Consider the following 21,099-nt stretch of genomic DNA (forward strand, 5'->3'; position numbering starts at 1 on the left):
AAAGTAATAAGTCTGTTGCAGAGATCAGGCAAACCCTTGGCGAATGTGTCTATGACCCAGTTCCAGGCGAGCTTAATATGGTTTTATATTCCGTACGCGTAAGGAGAGTGACCGAGTATCTAGTCACCCTGCCGAATATGAAAGAAGATCTAGACAGGATATATCGTTTCATCCGTACAGGGGATGACCCACAAAGTATTAGTGATGCCATGTCTCAAAGGAAAGCCGAGATTCAGCGCATGATATTAAAGTTCTTAATTAACTGTCTAATAAGAGAACAAGATTACCCGTCTAAAGATCCGGCCGAAATGAAAACCCTGACAAAGTGGAGTGATAATATAGCCGAGGGTAAGCACAATACCATTGGTGCCATGGAAAGTATGTACAAGAAAATCCGTAGAGAGATAATAAAGATACACGAACAGCGTAAAGCAGCACAAGTAAGCGAGAAAGAAAGCACCTCTGATCCTGAAGAAGAAGACGATGAGAATACCGCCAGAATAGCGTATGTAGGAAAACCTAGATTTCCAGATCGCCATTTACGTCTAGAACACAAGTCAATTTTCCATCATTCAGCACCAGAACAAGGTTCCCTAGAACAAGTATTCCAAGCTACCGATCACATTCTGAAATCACGAATCGGTTATAGTGAGTTAAGTACCATGCATGAACAAGAAATAGTTCGGTCAGCAGTCCGATGGATTACTGATTCTACCACTTTTCCAGACGAAATAGTGGCACAAATGTTTCTGAAAATGCCCCCAGCCGAGCAGCGACTGGTGGGTATGTATATGATCCAGCACCTCATTACTTTGTATGAGGGTCAGCACTCTGATCCAGGTCCGTTACACGATGTCCTGAACGAGTTACTCCAGTATAGATGGAGAGGTCTAGGTACCGATTTAATTAGTGTCATTCTAGAACAGCGCCACAAATATAGAACGTTTCTGAATCCGCATTTTGTTCATGTCTCACCCCCAGAAGGTAAACCCTTTTACATAGAGAGACAGAACCCGTTACGAGAAGTGCATCCAGTTAAGACAGAGGACGGTGAAATGCAGCGAGTGTTTGTATACACTCCGATCACAAAGATGGAACTTCTAGAGATGAAGAAATTAATTCCCTGTCATGACAAAGATCCAGCAGGGTTCCATAGAGAATTAAAAGACATGCTCCGTATGGGAGAATACACTTACCCAGATATCATTAAAATGTTAAAGGTCCTGTTGCCCGCAGGGGTGTATGAAAAGCTAAAGGAAAAAGAATGGGAGGTGGGAGAGAAAAAGATAGATTGGGCAGTCCTAGAAGCTGAAGACAAGGCACGAGTACCAGGTACTGGTCTAGGAGAGAAATGCAAAGAATTACCAGAATTATTGATTCAAGTTTTACCCAGATTATTGACAACTAGAAAAGAAGACTGGGATGCAATCTCAGCCTGTAAACAGAAGCAAGATGAAGATATTAGTGATTTTTATTCTAGGTTTGAAAAGTGCTTTAGTATCAACAGTGGTCTCAAGACAAGTAGTGAGTCGTACCCTCACCTTTTCGTTACTAAATTAGTCGAGAATTCAAGCCCACAAGTTAAAAACCGAGTTCTGAAAGTCGAAAGTACCTGGCAAGCTAATACTCCGTCCCAGATGCTCCAGATGCTCCAGTATCACCAGAATAGAATCAGAGAAGAACAAGAACACGAAAGAAAACGTATGAAAGACACGAAAATGAAAGTACTAGTTGCACAATCTGTTCCTCAAGACAGTCAGAAGAGGGGTCCGAATCAAGCCAGTCATCCTGCAGCTCCCGTTAAAGGGAATTGCAATTATTGTAAACAGCCAGGTCATTTTATAAACGAGTGTGCAGTTCTGAAACACAACATAGCTACTGGTAAGACTAAAGAAAGACCACGTCCGCCTAGACAAGAACAAGTTTCACAGACTCCTCAGTCACAGAATACACCACAGACAGTTACAACACCGCAGCCTATTGCTGCAACACAGCATGTTACATCACAGATGTACCAGTATGCACAGTCTGAGTATCCAGAGTACCAGCAGTATTCATGAAACAGCCTAGAGAGGGAGGTAGGCTTGCCTCTCATCGAGATACCTGTAGATCAAGAGGGTCCCTATGTTCACAGTCAAGTATTAGGGAAAGACAGAAAGTTTTTGATTGATACAGGGGCAAGTAGGACCACAATTAGTCACGCCGAAGTTCCAGGGGCTCCGCTCTCAGGCTCAAGAAATGTTTCCCTTGGATTTTCAGGAAAGCCTATTGTAAATGAGATTTCAAAGCCAGTTACTCTAGAAGTAGGTCCATTGTCCCGTACTACTGATCTGTTACTTACTAAGTCATGTCCAGAAAATCTATTAGGCATTAAGACACTGAAAGAGTTAGGTGCAGTTATATGCTGTTCCCCAGAGGGAATACGATTGTTCCTACGTGACTTTAAGGGTCACTATGTATTACGAGATTTTGATCCAAGACTGTCTAATGTCCCGCAGCATTTATGGGCGCAAGGTCCAACTGATGTAGGTTATATGCAAATCACACCCTATCGTGTGACTCTCAAACCAGGTGTAGTGTTACCACGAATCAGGCAGTATAGATTGCCACCTCAGGCTGTAGCAGCCTTATCCAAAATTATAGACGAGCTCATCGCTCAAGGAGTAGTTGTAGAAACTGACTCCAATGTATGTAATTCTCCGATCATTCCAGTCATGAAACGTACTGATCCAAATGCACCCCCAGTATATCGATTAGTGATCGACCTACGAGAGCTTAATAAATGTATTATTCCGCAGTACCCAGTTGTCCCAGACATCTCTTCCCTATTGACAGCCATTGATTCCGAAGCCATGTTCTTTACAGTAATCGACCTCAAGAATGCATTTTTTAGTGTTCCAATTCATCCAGACAGCCAGTTTCTTTTCGGATTCTGTTTTAATGGAAGGAGCTATATGTTTACACGCGCTCCTCAAGGTTTCACAGAAAGCCCTAGTATTTACAGTCAAGCACTTAAGAGACAACTAGACAACATTCACATGCCAACTGACACTGCCCTGCTCCAGTATGTCGATGATCTATTGATCACAGCCCGTTCTGAACGTGATTGCGAGCGAGCGTCACTTACAGTTCTGTATTTCCTAGCCGAGATGGGGCACAAGGTGTCCCCTTCTAAGCTTCAATTCTGTGTCCAGCAAGTGGTATACTTAGGACACTTACTGTCCAAGAGGGGTAGGCAGTTGACACCAGACCGTATCCAGTTAATAGCGAGTCTTCCTCAGCCCAAGACCCAGAAGGAGGTACGTGCTTTTATCGGCCTTACTTCTTATTGCAGACAATGGATTCCTCAGTATGCATTTCTAGCCAAGCCACTGATACAGTTAACGACACAGGAGGCAGCCGTATCGACTGTCCTCCCTTGGACATCTGAACATACACTTAGTTTCAACGAGTTAAAGAAAGCTTTATGCCAAGCTCCAGTTCTAGCTACACCGAACTACAGTAAGCCTTTTACACTTTTTGTCACAGAACGTGAAGGTACAGCATTATCTGTTCTCACACAAGATCAAGCAGGACAATACAAGCCCTGTGCTTATTTTTCGAGCACATTAGATCCAGTAGCCCAGGCGTTGCCTGCGTGCCTCAAGTCAGTTGCAGCCACAGCACTAGCTATCAGACAAAGTGATTCCATAGTTTTAGGACACTCCCTGACGGTACAAGTTCCACACTCCGTGGAAGTTCTTTTAAATAGAACACAAACACAGCACTTGACAATTGCACGTTTAACGGGTTATGAATTGACACTGTTCCAGCCACACATAGAAATCAGACGCTGCAACACCCTGAACCCTGCTACACTGTTACCATCAGCTAATTCAAATTCTGCCGCACACAATTGTGTGGAAGTAGTTAACATTACGACAAAGCCAAGACAAGACCTGACAGACATTCCGTTACTAGATCCCGACCTGACACTTTATGTGGATGGTTCATGTATGAGAACTAGTACAGGAGAACTAGTCGCCGCGTATGCAGTGACTACTGACACTGAAGTTATTGAGACACACCGTATTGACACCCTGTCCGCTCAAGCAGCAGAGCTAGTTGCTCTGACACAAGCCTGTATACACGCCAAGAACTTGAAAGTTAATGTTTACACAGATTCACGCTACGCATTCGGAGTTGTACACGACTTCGGAGTGCTCTGGCAGGAAAGAGGTTTCATGACTTCTCATGGAACCAAGATTCAGCATGGTCTCCTTATTCAAGCTCTGTTAGATGCCATACATTTACCGACATCTATTGCTATCATGAAGTGCAAAGCACACACGAAAGTTACTGATATTATTTCCCAAGGTAATGATCTAGCAGATCGCACAGCCAAGCTTACAGCACAGACTCCAGACATTCAAGTTAACATGACACATACTCCAGATCCGATTACATGTATTACAGTTAGGGACCCCACCCAGGATGTCATAGATATCCAGTTACATGCTACTCCCGATGAAATCAAGAAATGGTCTGAACAAGGAGGGGTCCAGACAGATCAAGGATGGTTAACAAAGGGTAGAGCCACATGGTTTCTCCCCGACTCTATGGTTCAAGTCATCATTAATACCGCACATAGTCCAGCACATTTAGGAGAAAAAGCTATGTTAGACAGTATCCAGAACATTTGGTTCAACAAGCATTTACGAGCTGCAGCCAAGCAGAAAGTCCGTACCTGTATGATATGTTGTCAGTTTAATCCAGGTAAAAGTGTCCCGGTGGAACAAGGGGGATTCCAGCCTCCTGACCACCCTTTTGAGGTCCTCCAGATGGATTATATTCAGATGGAGCGATGTCGAGGTTTCAAGTATGTTCTTGTAGTTGTATGCGCTTTGTCCAGATGGACAGAAGCATATCCAGTCCCAGATTACACAGCCGCGACCACTGCCAAGCAGTTGGTTCGTGAGTTTTTCCCTCGATATGGACTCCCTAGAGTCGTATATTCTGATAACGGTCAGCCATTCTCATCTGAACTCATGAAGCACGTTTCCCTGTTGTTAGGGTACCAGTGGAAGTTTCATTGTGTACGCCATCCTGAAGCAGCTGGTCTGGTCGAGAGACATAATCAGACTCTGAAAATCCGAATTGCCAAAGTATGTAAAGAAAAAGGTGTGGACTGGCTAGTAGCTCTGCCAGTTGCTCTATTTTATATGCGCATGGTCGCACATTCCAGATCAGGTCTGTCCCCGTATGAGGTCGTATTCGGCCGCCCCCCTAACATGTGGGGTACTCCTAGACCCCGAAGTATTACTGATGTTTCATGTAATATGCTGACAGATTACCTAGCTTCCTTGATGTCTGCCCTCAACTCATGTCGTTCACAGGTTGCCGCCGCATTTCCAGACAATACCGAGGTGGCCCCGCATGAAATCGTTCCAGGTTCAATGGTCCTCGTACGTAACTTTGACAGATCAAGTCCGCTGGAGCCTCGTTGGAAGGAGCCCCGTCAGGTCCTCCTCACCACCCGTACAGCCGTGAAATTGGAAGGACGCCGCGGCTGGGTACACCTTTCGCACGTCAAGAAATTCTACGGATTAAAGCCGGTCTCCAAGAACATTTCCCAGGATTTAAAAACTTGTCAAAACATTGTTCCTAAGGACTGTCCCGCAAATGACATTGACACAACCCCTCCCCTGTTAGAGAAAACTCCGCAGCAGGAGTATAAGCAAAAGCTACGGTCTAGTAAAATAAGTCAGCCAGTTTGATTGTCTAAGTCCTCCCCTAGGTGAAACGGTTAGACTGTTTCTGACATGTATAAAATAGACCCCCATAGTGAGAGAGTTAGTCAAAACTCAATCCGATGTATCGTTTTTCTAAGTTTCATATTATTTCTCAGCCTTTTGATTTCCTGCACCAGTTATGCATTTTACCTATGTTTTCCAGTTCCTCATGTAAATAAGCATTCTAATGTTACAGTAGAGCACACGTTTAGTGATCTGCCTCCTCATGAATATTCATACCGCCTCGCTATGCGTAACAATACTTTTATCCGTATGTTACATTACTCACACCAGACCAGCAATGCCACTAATTGTTGGGTGTGTGGTCGACTCCCCCCTTTCCAGACGTCAAAGGGAGTTCTGCCACTCTTTCCTTATCCTTTTTCACATAATGGTTCGTGTGGAGCATGGTCCACGTTAACGTCATCCTCAACAGATATGTCTTTTCTTAACAGTGCATGTTTCCCAGACAAGCATGGTCTCCCCCACAGAACAGGTTTAGATCTAGAAAATGAAGTGTACAATTTAGGTAATTATTCGTCGAATTTTATGGTCCTGAATGTTCAGTCTGATACTACTCCAGACTTACCCGCTATTTCAGTACTACCAGTCAAAGGCGAATTATGTGTTCGTAATTATGGTTCTGTACATGTAGGACATAGTGATTGTACTACTGTTGTCAAGTATAGTGACAGTGGGAAATCTATTTTTAAAGCTTCACGTCATTCTTATTTTGTTTGTGGTCAAACTGCATATGTTCGTCTGCCCCTCGATTGGGAGGGAACCTGTTACATTGCCTTCCTACTGCCACCTGTTTTTCTAGCCCCACCTGACTACCATAGGAATTCCTACCTAGTACATACTAGACACAAGAGAAATCTCCCGATTGTCGACTATACTGAAACTGCTGCAGAGCAATTCATTGATATTGATAAAGGTGTTTTCCCTTATTTAGGTACAGTTGTAAATAGTAAGCTAATCCGTAGGTTAACAAGAACCCTTGAAGCTGTAGTAGATGAGACTGCCTCCGCTCTAGGTAACTTAACCGAAGAGCAATCCTTTATAAGAATTGTCGTTTTACAGAATCGTCTCGTCCTTGACGTCATACTGGCCGATAGGGGCGGGGCCTGTAGAGTCATCGGATCTAGTTGCTGCATTTTCATTCCAAATAACGCGCCGTCTGTTTATTCAGCTATAACCAGACTCCATAAAATTGCCCATCTGTTACGCCAAGATCCAGGCACCTGGACATGGTCCGGTTGGTTCTGGAATATAATTTCCGCCTGGGGATGGAAAGTCTTGTCCTTTCTAGGTATCGCAGTAGCGATCATATTCAGCTGCTGCCTCTGTATACAATGTGGCCCTGCGATTTGCGGCATGTGTGCTACCTCTTGTATTCCTAGTCCCAAGCCCCGTTCTAAATCTCGTTCCAAGACAATTCGAGATGAACAAATGGTACTGTATGAAATGATAGATGGTATCATGAATATTGATGTTTCCTGATGGAAACGTAGTGACAAGGAGGGAATGTGGAAAAGTAAATTTTGCCATGTTCTGTGTCCCTACGTGTCATCCATCATATGTTATGTGTGCATGATTAAATATGCATATGTACTCCCCATGTCCGATTAATGACGCAATTACAGTTGTGTCCACCTCTAGTATGCCAGTTTCCAGTCCTCGTGAATACTACGAATATCAGGCCTATGTAAAGCTACGTTGCCACGTTTCTCAGTGTGCACGTTATTCTGTTATAAAGTCCCCGTTTCTAGGCCTCAACAGGACCCGGACACCAGATTCAGCTCCTGTCTCCTGAAGCCTCGCTGAGGAGCGATACAGCCCCCACCTGTATCCTCGACCCTTCACTTACTTCCTGCCTCGCAGTGCCCGGTGCAGCTTGGCTCAGCCTCTGAGTCTGCCAAAAGTATGTTATAGTTCCAGTTATCAGTTCAGTCCTCCTTCTCTGCATTCCTAAGCTACTGAATCGCATCAATAGTTTCCGTCATTGTCTAGCCTTCAGGGCTCCATGTTAGAGAAATACTGCATTTAATGGTCATTTAATATTCTTCATCACGCACTACATGTAGAATAATGCATGGTCCAGTCTTAGAATCAAGTTAGCCTTTCCCCTCCTAACTTCTAGTTTATATCAACATGTTCCCTAAACATCAGATACTAGATACTGTTTAGGTACATGTCGCTCCGACCCTCCAGACTTCAGTCTCTGCTCCTAGCACAGAGTTCATAGCCCCCAGCTTCTCCTAGTAACACGTCATTGCCAGTTTGCGCGCACCATCAGGTTAGAGGTCCCGGCTCCTCAGGTAGCCCCCTCCATGGTTTCCGCCCCATTCATGACATATTCTGTTACGTTTGCATCACATGTCTATGTATACGCCCAGTTACACCTACTTTTACCCTTATCTTTCGCGACTGCCACGCGTCACGCCTTCTGCTCCACCCACTGCTACGCCTACTGCAATGTAATGCTATGTGTTCACGTTATGTATATATGCTCATGTATTGTTATTAAAAGTCAGCGCGCTCATCCCAGGTCGAGCCCCAGCAGCTGCTGGGCCCTGCCATCCTATTCCTATGCAGGTTGTCCTGTTCCTGTCCTTATGCTGTATTAAACCTGCAAAACTCCTACTACCTCGAATCTTGACTCTTATTTATTGAGCTATCTGTTATGATATATGTCTAGACAAAAATAGGGTATTATTTATTTATTTACCACAGTCCCCAATCGAAAATCGATCATCAGACCCACCTATACTAAAAGAACACAACATTCATCATAGATCAGTCACTTTATTTTCACAATTACTTGCACAAAATCTTTGAATTTTTAATTTTACAAACTCGACAAATCACACACAACCAAAGAGAAACAGAAGAACAGACACTGTCAAAAGATGGTTCCTTCGATCTGATGGATGTCCTTTCCAGATCCCCAAGGAAAATTTGCCTACGTAAAGAATGTGCTACGTTGTTATGTTGTGCGTATTTGTGGAGCGCACCACCACCCGGAGGGTATCCTGGCACTGATGCAGGAGAGATCTGGGCCTAGCCCTGGGCTGGCCTAGTTGAAGAACCATGGGGCATATTATCAAGAACGCCGTTAAAAATTATTGCCGGTTTAGCTGCAGAAAACTGTTCTGCTGCTAAACCGGCGATAATTTTAACGCCGTTCTTGATAATATGCCCCATGTCTTCAGCTTCTTGCGGGATTCAAGAATTGATGAGGCAGCTCTTATGGGCAGGTCGGAGAAGGCACATCTGCTGGCTCTCGTTCTGCGGATGCATGGGATGTTTGAGAGTAGGAATCTAGCTTAGCGGCGATGTCTGGTGGTTTTCTGGAAGTTGCTTCAGTCACTGAGCTATGCTGGACCAGTGTTGTGTAGAGCCAGGTTGTATACAAATTTGAAGGTGTGCCTGAGGAATTTGAATAAATCTCGCTTGTGGATGGGAAAGCAGTCGAGCTCTCGGAGATGTGTGTTGAGGTGTGCATGGTGTGGTAGGTTAAGTGTGAGCCTAGCTGCTGCATTCTGTATGGTTTGGAGTCGTCTGGTCAGTTGCTTGTTTTTTCCATCATATGCTCTATATGATTCCATTAGACCAGTTTGCTGGTCATGAGGGCTTGGGTGATGGTTCTGCAGGTGCTGGTGGGATGCCATTTGAAGGTCTTCATGGTGTGGAAGCAGGAGGTGGACACGGCATTTACTTGAGCGATCGTGGAGTGTTGATTGTCGTTGATTATCCAGAGGTTCTTGACGTGGGTGGTGGGGGTCCAAGTTCCGCCAGCAACCAGGTGGACTCCCATGCGAGGAGTGTCTGCTGAAGATCATGACTTCTGTCTTGTCGTTGCGTTTGAGACAGCTGGTTTTCATGCAGTCTGCGACTTCGGTCATGCAGGTGGACTCCCACGCGAGGAGTGTCTGCTGAAGACTATGCCTTCTGTCTTGTCGTTGTGCCGTTTGAGGCAGCTGGTTTTCATGCAGTCTGCGACTTCGGTCATGCAGGTGGACTCCCACGCGAGGAGTGTCTGCTGAAGACCATGCCTTCTGTGTTGTCGTTGTGCCGTTTGAGGCAGCTGGTTTTCATGCAGTCTGCGACTTCGGTCATGCAGGTGGACTCCCACGCGAGGAGTGTCTGCTGAAGACCATGCCTTCTGTCTTGTCGTTGTTCCGTTTGAGGCAGCTGGTTTTCATGCAGTCTGCGACTTCGGTCATGCAGGTGGACTCCCACGCGAGGAGTGTCTGCTGAAGACCATGCCTTCTGTCTTGTCGTTGTTCCGTTTGAGGCAGCTGGCTTTCATGCAGTCTGCGACTTCGGTCATACAGGTGGACTCCCACGCGAGGAGTGTCTGCTGAAGACCATGCCTTCTGTGTTGTCGTTGTGCCGTCTGAGGCAGCTGGTTTTCATGCAGTCTGCGACTGCGGTCATGCAGGTGGACTCCCACGTGAGGAGTGTCTGCTGAAGACCATGCCTTCTGTCTTGTCATTGTTCCGTTTGAGGCAGCTGGCTTTCATCCAGTCTGCGACTTCGGTCATGCAGGTGGACTCCCACGCGAGGAGTGTCTGCTGAAGACCATGCATTCCGTCTTGTCGTTGTTCCGTTTGAGGCAGCTGGCTTTCATCCAGTCTGCGACTTCGGTCATGCAGGTGGACTCCCACGCGAGGAGTGTCTGCTGAAGACCATGCCTTCTGTGTTGTCGTTGTGCCGTTTGAGGCAGCTGGTTTTCATGCAGTCTGCGACTTCAGTCATGCAGGTGGACTCCCACGTGAGGAGTGTCTGCTGAAGACCATGCCTTCTGTCTTGTCATTGTTCCGTTTGAGGCAGCTGGCTTTCATCCAGTCTGCGACTTCGGTCATGCAGGTGGACTCCCACGCGAGGAGTGTCTGCTGAAGACCATGCCTTCTGTCTTGTCGTTGTTCCGTTTGAGGCAGCTGGCTTTCATCCAGTCTGCGACTTCGGTCATGCAGGTGGACTCCCACGCGAGGAGTGTCTGCTGAAGACCATGCCTTCTGTGTTGTCGTTATTCCGTTTGAGGCAGCTGGTTTTCATGCAGTCTGCGACTTCGGTCATGCAGGTGGACTCCCACGCGAGGAGTGTCTGCTGAAGACCATGCCTTCTGTCTTGTCGTTGTTCTGTTTGAGGTAGCTGGTTTTCATGCAGTCTGCGACTTCGGTCATGCAGGTGGACTCCCACGCGAGGAGTGTCTGCTGAAGACCATGCTGTCTGTCTTGTCGTTGTTCCGTTTGAGCCAGCTGGTTTTCATGCAGTCTGCGACTTCGGTCATGCAGGTGGACTCCCACGCAAAGAGTGTCTGCAGAAGACCATGCATTCCGTCTTGTCATTGTTCCGTTTGAGGCAGCTGGCTTTCATCCAGTCTGCGACTTCGGTCATGCAGGTGGACTCCCACGCGAGGAGTGTCTGCTGAAGACCATGCCTTCTGTCTTGTCGTTGTTCCGTTTGAGGCAGCTGGCTTTCATCCAGTCTGCGACTTCGGTCATGCAGGTGGACTCCCACGCGAGGAGTGTCTGCTGAAGACCATGCCTTCTGTGTTGTCGTTGTTCCGTTTGAGGCAGCTGGTTTTCATGCAGTCTGCGACTTCGGTCATGCAGGTGGACTCCCACGCGAGGAGTGTCTGCTGAAGACCATGCCTTCTGTCTTGTCGTTGTTCTGTTTGAGGTAGCTGGTTTTCATGCAGTCTGCGACTTCGGTCATGCAGGTGGACTCCCACGCGAGGAGTGTCTGCTGAAGACCATGCTGTCTGTCTTGTCGTTGTTCCGTTTGAGCCAGCTGGTTTTCATGCAGTCTGCGACTTCGGTCATGCAGGTGGACTCCCACGCAAAGAGTGTCTGCAGAAGACCATGCATTCCGTCTTGTCATTGTTCCGTTTGAGGCAGCTGGCTTTCATCCAGTCTGCGACTTCGGTCATGCAGGTGGACTCCCACGCGAGGAGTGTCTGCTGAAGACCATGCTGTCTGTCTTGTCGTTGTTCCGTTTGAGCCAGCTGGTTTTCATGCAGTCTGCGACTTCGGTCATGCAGGTGGACTCCCACGTGAGGAGTGTCTGCAGAAGACCATGCATTCCGTCTTGTCATTGTTCCGTTTGAGGCAGCTGGCTTTCATCCAGTCTGCGACTTCGGTCATGCAGGTGGACTCCCACGCGAGGAGTGTCTGCTGAAGACCATGCCTTCTGTCTTGTCGTTGTTCCGTTTGAGGCAGCTGGCTTTCATCCAGTCTGCGACTTCGGTCATGCAGGTGGACTCCCACGCGAGGAGTGTCTGCTGAAGACCATGCCTTCTGTGTTGTCGTTGTTCCGTTTGAGGCAGCTGGTTTTCATGCAGTCTGCGACTTCGGTCATGCAGGTGGACTCCCACGCGAGGAGTGTCTGCTGAAGACCATGCCTTCTGTCTTGTCGTTGTTCTGTTTGAGGTAGCTGGTTTTCATGCAGTCTGCGACTTCGGTCATGCAGGTGGACTCCCACGCGAGGAGTGTCTGCTGAAGACCATGCTGTCTGTCTTGTCGTTGTTCCGTTTGAGCCAGCTGGTTTTCATGCAGTCTGCGACTTCGGTCATGCAGGTGGACTCCCACGCAAAGAGTGTCTGCAGAAGACCATGCATTCCGTCTTGTCATTGTTCCGTTTGAGGCAGCTGGCTTTCATCCAGTCTGCGACTTCGGTCATGCAGGTGGACTCCCACGCGAGGAGTGTCTGCTGAAGACCATGCCTTCTGTGTTGTCGTTGTTCCGTTTGAGGCAGCTGGTTTCCATGCAGTCTGCGACTTCGGTCATGCAGGTGGACTCCCACGCGAGGAGTGTCTGCTGAAGACCATGCCTTCTGTCTTGTCGTTGTTCTGTTTGAGGTAGCTGGTTTTCATGCAGTCTGCGACTTCGGTCATGCAGGTGGACTCCCACGCGAGGAGTGTCTGCTGAAGACCATGCTGTCTGTCTTGTCGTTGTTCCGTTTGAGCCAGCTGGTTTTCATGCAGTCTGCGACTTCGGTCATGCAGGTGGACTCCCACGCGAGGAGTGTCTGCTGAAGACCATGCCTTCTGTCTTGTCATTGTTCTGTTTGAGGTAGCTGGTTTTCATGCAGTCTGCGACTTCGGTCATGCAGGTGGACTCCCACGCGAGGAGTGTCTGCTGAAGACCATGCTGTCTGTCTTGTCGTTGTTCCGTTTGAGCCAGCTGGTTTTCATGCAGTCTGAGAGCTTGTTTCCAGTGTCGAAGAGGGAGAGTATCAGCTGTGTGTCACCGGCGTAGCGTAAGACGCGGTTTCCGTGGGCGCGAATGATGCTGGTGAGCAGGGTTATGTAGGTGTTGAAAAGGGTTGGGCAGAGTGATGAACCGTGAGGTACCCCGCAGACGAGGTTGAAGGCATCCAAGCAGTGGTGCTGATTGGCTGGGTTCGGCCTGTTAGGAAGGAGCATTTCCGTTCAGACGGGGGTCGTTATTTTGTATTTGTGGGCGCGCTTTTACGCAAGGGGGTGGAAGAGTACCTCCCTGTATGCAAGGAACGGCAGAGGCGTCTGTGAGGAGGAGGGACCCCGTATGGACGGGCAGAAGGGTGGGGAGGGACAGGAACTCCCTGGAAGGAAAGGTTGGAGAGGGACCCTCGCCCCTGTGGTGAGAGAGTGAGTGCACCGCTGCAGTGATCCCTCTGGGTGAGTGTGCAGGGCGGGCACGGGGAGTTGTGTCCAGTGCAGAGCAGTCTGTCTGTTTACAAAACTTGAAGTGATGGAAAGTGGCAGCGCCGGGCGCCGCTCCCGGCCCGGAGTTAAAATAACCCCGTCAGCTGCCAAGAGGTGACGCAGGGAGGTGCCCAGGCCTCGGTGCCCAGGGAGACGGGGCAAGCCTGGAGCTGCAGGCACTGGCAGGCAGCGAGCTGTGGCAGAGGCACCCAATCCGAGGCAGGCAGATCCCCTGGGGTGGGGGGGGGGGGGGAAAGACAGCAGAAGACCAGGGAGAGACAAAGTCAGGAGGAAGAGAGTGCTGCAGTCAGTCACCTCAGACAGTGACACCCAATCCGAGGCAGGCTGATCCCCTGCGACAGGGGAGGGGGGAAGAAAGAGAGAGAGAGAGAAAGTCAAGGTGAGACAGAGTCAGGAGGAAGAGAGTGCTGCAGTCAGTCACCTCAGGCAGTGACACCCAATCCGAGGCAGGCTGATCCCCTGGGAGAGCGGGAAGCGAGGGGGGGTGAGGGGGGGTGGGTAGGAGGGACAGAGAGAGAGAAAGAGAGAGGGAGAGAGAGAGAAAGTCAAGGTGAGACAGAGCCAGGAGGAAGAGAGTGTGGGAGACACACTGCACAGGCTTGGATCTGCACTGAAGACATCTGTGGCAGTGACACCCAATCCGAGGCAGGCTCGCTGACCCCCTGTTAGGGGGGGGGGGGGACCAGAAGAGACAGATCTAGGAGGAAGAGAGTGCTGCAGTCAGTCACCTCAGACAGTGACACCCAATCCGAGGCAAACTGATCCCCGCGGGGGGAGAAGGGGGGAGGCAGAGAGAGCGAGCTGGGAGAAAGAGAGAGGGAGAGAAACCCAAGGAGGAAGAGAGTGCAGGAGACACACCGCACATCACTGGAGCTGCAGCCAGTCACCCCTGGCAGTGACACCCAATCTTCCGGGTCCCTGCAGGGTTAGGCGAGAGAGGGGCTGGCAAGAGACGGCAGGGAGGGGGTAGGGAGAGAGGAGGTGCAGCCGAGGAGCTGGAGGGAGACATGTCTCAGTGACCCACAGTCCTACAGCAAGGTGATCCCTTGGGGTGGGGGGGGCAGGGTGAGAAGCCACTACAGACAGGGACAGGGCAGCTGGGGAAGGGGGGAGACAGCAGCAGTAAGAGCTCAGGGAGACGGTCGGTGCATGTCTGAGGCTGCAGTGAGACGTCCCTGGCCGTGACTCCGTCCCACCGCGGCGGATGCAGAGAGGAGGAGAGAGGCAGACAGCACCGCGGGGAGAGGGAGAGCAAAGCGGGGAGAGGGAGAGCGCCGCGGGAAGGGACGCGAGAAGCGTGAGGGGTGAGAGGAGACGGCGAGGAGCACAGGGCGAGGAACACAACCCGGTGTATGGCAGGAGAGAGGGACTCGGGGGTGGGGTGAGCGGGAGAAGAGACGGAGCCGGGCAGAGAGAGAGAGCGAAGCAGACAGGGAGGAAGAGATGACAGTCATAACAGAGTCCACCCCCAGACGATAGAGACAGCGGCGCAAGGACAGCCGTCTGTGGAGAGGGTGCGAGCGAGAGAGTGCAAGAACGAGAGAATTCAACAACAAGAGACTGCACGAGGGAGAGACTGCAAGAGCCACAGACTACAAGACCACCTTCTATAGCTGGAGTGGACTCCCGGAGAGACTGCAAGAACGAGAGACTGCACGAGCGAGTGAGTGCAAGAACGAGAGACTGCAAAGCCCCTTCCAGGACAGGAGTGGACCCCGGAGAGACGACAAGAACGAGAGATTGCAAGACCCCGAGACTGCAAGACCCCGAGACTGCAAGGCCCCTTCCAGAGCAGGAGTGGACCCCGGAGAGACGGCATGGAACCGGCCTGGGAGGAGCCGTGGGAGCCCGAACCTCAGGTGGGTGCTCGCTGCTGCCAAAAGGGGTTCTCTGGGGCCCCAGGGTCTTTAGGGCCCTTAGCTGCTCATGTTCCTTGGGGTCTTTACACTTTGCATTTTCTGGGTTTTTTCTCTATCAGTCTGATATAGCGCTATTCGACCCGAAAGTATTGAGCACCCGTTACACTGCACGAGGCCACATTCATTTTTGTCAGGCACGGGGAGGTGATTTGTCCAGAATCACAGGATGTTGCGCCGACGCCGAGACTCAAACCTGGTTCTCCAAAGTCGGCAGCTCCGGCGTTACGCCATATATAATGCTCCCTCCGCTCCTTGCATTTACTAGACTCCTCTGGAGTCTACAGTTCATGGGTCTCGGGGTCCCTGGTTTATGAGCTCCCAGGGGTCCCTGCGTTTTGATGGGCACTTGCGGTTTTCAGAGTTGCGTTCTTCAGTTTCCCCCGTGCCTCTGGTTCTCTTCCTCCCTGGTTTTCCATCTTCTTCTGATGTCGCCTCGGTTCTCTTTGGGTTTCTGATTCCCTATCTTCCTCTGAGGTTTGATGTTCTCTGTGCTCCTGGGGTTTTACCAGGCTCCCCGCTCCAACACTCCCCGGGCTCCTTGGGGTTGTTTGAGGTTTTGAGTGGGGTTGCATCTGTACATCAGCCGTTGGATTTAAAGCCAGTGAGGGGGTCGCAAGGGAGGGCGGTGGGGGTCATCGAGGCGGGGGTGATGTGGTCCAGTTTTTTACAGGCCCTGGATGGGTCGAGCTGCTGGTGAGTTGGATGGTCTTGAGGGGCCGGTGTGGTGTCTGGGAGGCCTTGCAGCAGAGTAGTCCCACCATCCAGATGTGAGAGTCCAAGGCCTTGCAGCAGAGTAGTCCCACCATCCAGATGTGAGAGTCCAAGGCCTTGCAGCACAGCAGCCCCACCATCCAGATGTGAGAGTCCAAGGCCTTGCAGCAGAGTAGTCCCACCATCCAGATGTGAGAGTCCAAGGCCTTGCAGCAGAGTAGTCCCACCATCCAGATGTGAGAGTCCAAGGCCTTGCAGCAGAGTAGTCCCACCATCCAGATGTGAGAGTCCAAGGCCTTGCAGCAGAGTAGTCCCACCATCCAGATGTGAGAGTCGAAGGCCTCGCAGCACAGCAGTCCCACCATCCAGATGTGAGAGTCCAAGGCCTTGCAGCAGAGTAGTCCCACCATCCAGATGTGAGAGTCGAAGGCCTCGCAGCACAGCAGTCCCACCATCCAGATGTGAGAGTCCAAGGCCTTGCAGCACAGCAGCCCCACCATCCAGATGTGAGAGTCCAAGGCCTTGCAGCAGAGTAGTCCCACCATCCAGATGTGAGAGTCCAAGGCCTTGCAGCAGAGTAGTCCCACCATCCAGATGTGAGAGTCCAAGGCCTTGCAGCAGAGTAGTCCCACCATCCAGATGTGACAGTCGAAGGCCTTGCAGCAGAGTAGTCCCACCATCCAGATGTGAGAGTCCAAGGCCTTGCAGCAGAGTAGTCCCACCATCCAGATGTGAGAGTCCAAGCCCTTGCAGCACAGCAGCCCCACCATCCAGATGTGAGAGTCCAAGGCCTTGCAGCAGAGTAGTCCCACCATCCAGATGTGAGAGTCCAAGGCCTTGCAGCAGAGTAGTCCCACCATCCAGATGTGAGAGTCCAAGGCCTTGCAGCACAGCAGCCCCACCATCCAGATGTGAGAGTCCAAGGCCTTGCAGCAGAGTAGTCCCACCATCCAGATGTGAGAGTCCAAGGCCTTGCAGCAGAGTAGTCCCACCATCCAGATGTGAGAGTCGAAGGCCTCGCAGCAGAGCAGCCCCACCATCCAGATGTGAGAGTCCAGGGTCCTGAAAGGCAGTTTAAAGTTGCTCTCTGAAAGGAACAGTTTCGCTTCTTTCTAGAGTGAGCTGGTATCAGGCCGTCTCGGTGCCTTGGAGTGTGTTTCCCTGTCTGGTTTTCTAGATCCACAGGAGTGTCTAAATTAGTTGTATTCCATAGTTTTTTTTCCCAGTTTCCCTGGGCTTCCAAGGGTATTTCTGTTCACAGGTTTCCCTTCTTCCTTACGTTTTGTGGATTTTCAATCTTTTTGAGGTTTCCAGGGTGCTTGTATTGTCCCGGTTCCTTGACTGTTGCTGTTTTGGTGTTTCCAGGTTCGCTGGGTTACCTCTTTTTTTGTAGTTTTCATGGTTCCTTCTTCCCCTGACTTCTCTGACGTTCACTTGACTCGCTGCCTTCCCTGATCTGCCTCAGACTCACTGGCCTGATGGGTGGGGGGCGCCCCCGATGCTTCCAGCTTCATTGGGATCTCATGATCTCTGAGACACTTTCCATTTCCCTGTTTCCTGGGATGTCTGCATTCCTTGACTTTCTATGATTTCCACAGCTTTTCGTGTGCACTATTTGTTTTCCAGCTTACCAGCTTTCTTCTGTTCCTTTGGTTCCTTGAGTTTCCTTGGGTTCTGCCTCGCTCTGCAGAGTTTGCAGTTTGTTGAGACACTGTTTTTGCAAGTTTATGTACAACCCGTTAATAGTCAATATCTGACAAAATGAGGGTTGTTGTGATTACGGTTTTGTTGGCGTCTGAGGGAATGGAAGCGAGAATTAATTTTAGCTTTTCAAAAGTAAACTCCTGTTTTGGGAGTCTGTAGTTGTAAAACTAAAAAGTTTGCTGATCGTCCACATTGCACATGGAAGCCGCTCCACAAACCTTTAGCGCCTTCAGAGAAGCTACCGTGATGGCAGCTCCATTGAAAGCATAGAGGTCTCCAGACTAGGCCAGGCCAGGCCAGATCTCTGGATATGGTGAGCGGTAATGACCACTGCCACCCTGGAGGACAGCAGCTCTAAACGAGGCCCAAAGAGTCTCGCTACATCATAGGCCGCTGGCCTCCAGCGAAGCAAGCGCTGCACCTGTCCAATGGTTCCCATTGTTTCTATGCAACTGGCTGATAATTTCATTTAGGAAATGATGCCCTTTCTAGAGTTATAACCATTATTATCAACGTTGCTGCTAGTTTTTACTGTCGGTTTGTCATTTGTTTCTGGGGTGGTGCCAGTGGGAGGTTTTCGGACCACTGTGCGCTGTGTCATGTACACTTGGTGGTTTAACTGTTTAGACCTTGAGTCAATGTCTTTTTTTTCTGCACACGTTTCTCTGGGCATAATAGTGCAAGGTTCTATTGATCCGACCAGTGCGACTGCCATTTTTCCACTACCTGAAGTGTTCCACCAGAAGCAGCCATTTTGGTTTGTGCACTAGTGTTGCAGGGCAGGCACCATGCCTAAGGCTGGAAGCATGTATTTAAGTGGTGGTGCACAATGGGCGCGCCAAAGGCGTCCCATCTCGTCTATTAATACATGTTCAATCTCGGTGAAAAAATGCATAGCTTTAAAGATGTGGTGATTGATCAAATTTTTTAATTTGTCTGCTCAGAGAAACCTGCTTCAGTGAAGACATTGTGAATGATATCACTCCACCTAATTAGTTATGCAATTTCAGAAATCCATAAAAACCTGGATGTTTCCTGGTCTTTGTGTATCTTAACATCCTGACCTGGAAATGGTCTATAGTTGGGTGTTTGGATCACTTGGGGGTGTTAGCTCCATGATACCCCTTTTGGTAGAACGCTGCGCTCTATAAGTACTCAACTTATCCAAACATAAGCAGTGAGTCACCAGACGTGTACCTGCTCACACAGGGCACATGCCAGCAGTCCTAAAGAAGAACAGCTGAAGAAAGGTAAAGCAGGTGAATATATATTAAGAGCATTCAAAAAGCCCCTGGCAGTATTTTGGCACCACCAGTAGATGGAGCCCTAAGGCTCACGTCTTACCCACCCATATCTAAGCACCAACTCAGTCTATTTATGATCTGCCAACCATGCCCTAGAGACGCCATACACCCGGACAATATACGAAGGGCAAATCTTTAAAATTCCCCAAAAAGTCTACTATCTGTTTATCACATCAGGAGACTTGTTGGCTCCACCTGAGTAAGAGTGGCACAGTGCCCCACCAGACCCTTAGTGGCACTCAGAAAAATAACAGAAAGCAGGATAGAAGCCATCTACCAATCTACAGGAATTTCACCTGTATGGTCTTGTTCATCAAAAAACTAGAACAATTGCATTTCACTCACTGGGAAGGACAGCTAAAGATAATGACAAAGCAATGCAGTATAGAGCCCTGAACAGGAACCACACACAGTCCAACAGAATATCTCACCACTGTCAGGTGCACATTTTGTGGACAGATGCTAACCAGGTGCAGGCTCAAAGACCACAAACTGGAGATCGAAACAGGTCGAAACGAACAGAAATGGAATCCGAGAGAGAAAGGCTCTGTGGACAATGTGACAAGGGAGATGTAAAGAGATCAGGCTCTGGACACTGTGACAAGAGGGATCTAGAGAGGCTTAGCTGTGCTCCCAATGTGCAAAGAGGCACTAACAGGAGAGACAGAGAAAGAGGCCAGACTCTGCACCCAGTAACAGGAGAGACATAGAAAGAAGCCAGGCTCTGCACCCAGTGTGACAAGAGAGACATAGAAAGAGGCCAGGCTCTGCATCCAGTAACAGGACAGACATAGAAAGAGGCCAGGCTCTGCACCCAGTGACAATAGAGACATAGAAAGAGGCCAGGCTCTGCACCAGTAACAGGAGAGACATAGAAAGAGGCCAGGCTCTGCACCCAGGGTGACAAGAGAGACATAGAAAGAGGCCAGGCTCTGCACCCAGTGTGACTAGAGAGACATAGAAAGAGGCCATGCTCTGCACCCAGTGTGACAAGAGAGACATGGAAAGAGGCCAGACTCTGCACCCAGTAACAGGAGAGACATAGAAAGAGGCCAGGCTCTGCACCAGTAACAGGAGAGACATAGAAAGAGGCCAGGCTCTGCACCAGTAACAGGAGAGACATAGAAAGAGGCCGGGCTCTACACCAGTAACAAGAGAGACATAGAAAGAGGCCAGGCTCTGCACCAGTAACAGGAGAGACAGAGAAAGAGGCCAGACTCTGCACCCAGTAACAGGAGAGACATAGAAAGAGGCCAGGCTCTGCATCAGTAACAGGAGAGACATAGAAAGAGGCCAGGCTCTGCATCAGTAACAGGAGAGACAGAGAAAGAGGCCAGACTCTGCACCCAGTAACAGGAGAGACATAGAAAGAGGCCAGGCTCTGCATCAGTAACAGGAGAGACAGAGAAAGAGGCCAGGCTCTACACCCAGTAACAGGAGAGACATAGAAAGAGGCCAGGCTCTGCATCAGTAACAGGAGAGACATAGAAAGAGGCCAGGCTCTGCACCCAGTGACAATAGAGACATAGAAAGAGGCCAGGCTCTGCACCAGTAACAGGAGAGACATAGAAAGAGGCCAGGCTCTGCACCCATGGTAACAGGAGAGACATAGAAAGAGGCCAGGCTCTACACCCAGGGTGACAAGAGAGACATAGAAAGAGGCCAGGCTCTGCACCCAGTGACAATAGAGACATAGAAAGAGGCCAGACTCTGCACCCAGTAACAGGAGAGACATAGAAAGAGGCCAGGCTCTGCACCCAGGGTGACAAGAGAGACATAGAAAGAGGCCAGGCTCTGCACCAGTAACAGGAGAGACATAGAAAGAGGCCGGGCTCTGCATCCAGTAACAGGAGAGACATAGAAAGAGGCCAGGCTCTGCATCCAGTAACAGGAGAGACATAGAAAGAGGCCAGGCTCTGCACCCAGTGACAATAGAGACATAGAAAGAGGCCAGGCTCTGCACCAGTAACAGG

The 21,099-nt window shown here is 49.6% G+C and overlaps 1 protein-coding gene across 3 annotated transcripts in view; it reads left to right on the plus strand.

Annotated features, from left to right (window-relative positions):
• Nucleotides 1-15,267: 15,267 nt before the first annotated feature.
• The window catches only part of PRKAG3 (protein kinase AMP-activated non-catalytic subunit gamma 3), a 342,332-nt gene continuing 336,500 nt past the window's right edge, over nucleotides 15,268-21,099 (plus strand). For all 3 annotated transcript variants that reach the window (XR_013608551.1, XR_013608552.1, XM_078679203.1), the window contains exon 1: nucleotides 15,268-15,347. Coding sequence is in view for 1 of the 3 variants with exons in the window: in XM_078679203.1 (XP_078535329.1) it covers nucleotides 15,306-15,347 (42 nt within the window). In the remaining 2 variants the exon portion in view is untranslated. The remainder of the gene's footprint in view (nucleotides 15,348-21,099) is intronic.

The sequence above is a fragment of the Lissotriton helveticus genome, chromosome 3_1 (assembly GCF_964261635.1).
Source record: "Lissotriton helveticus chromosome 3_1, aLisHel1.1, whole genome shotgun sequence".
Classification (NCBI taxonomy): domain Eukaryota; kingdom Metazoa; phylum Chordata; class Amphibia; order Caudata; family Salamandridae; genus Lissotriton; species Lissotriton helveticus.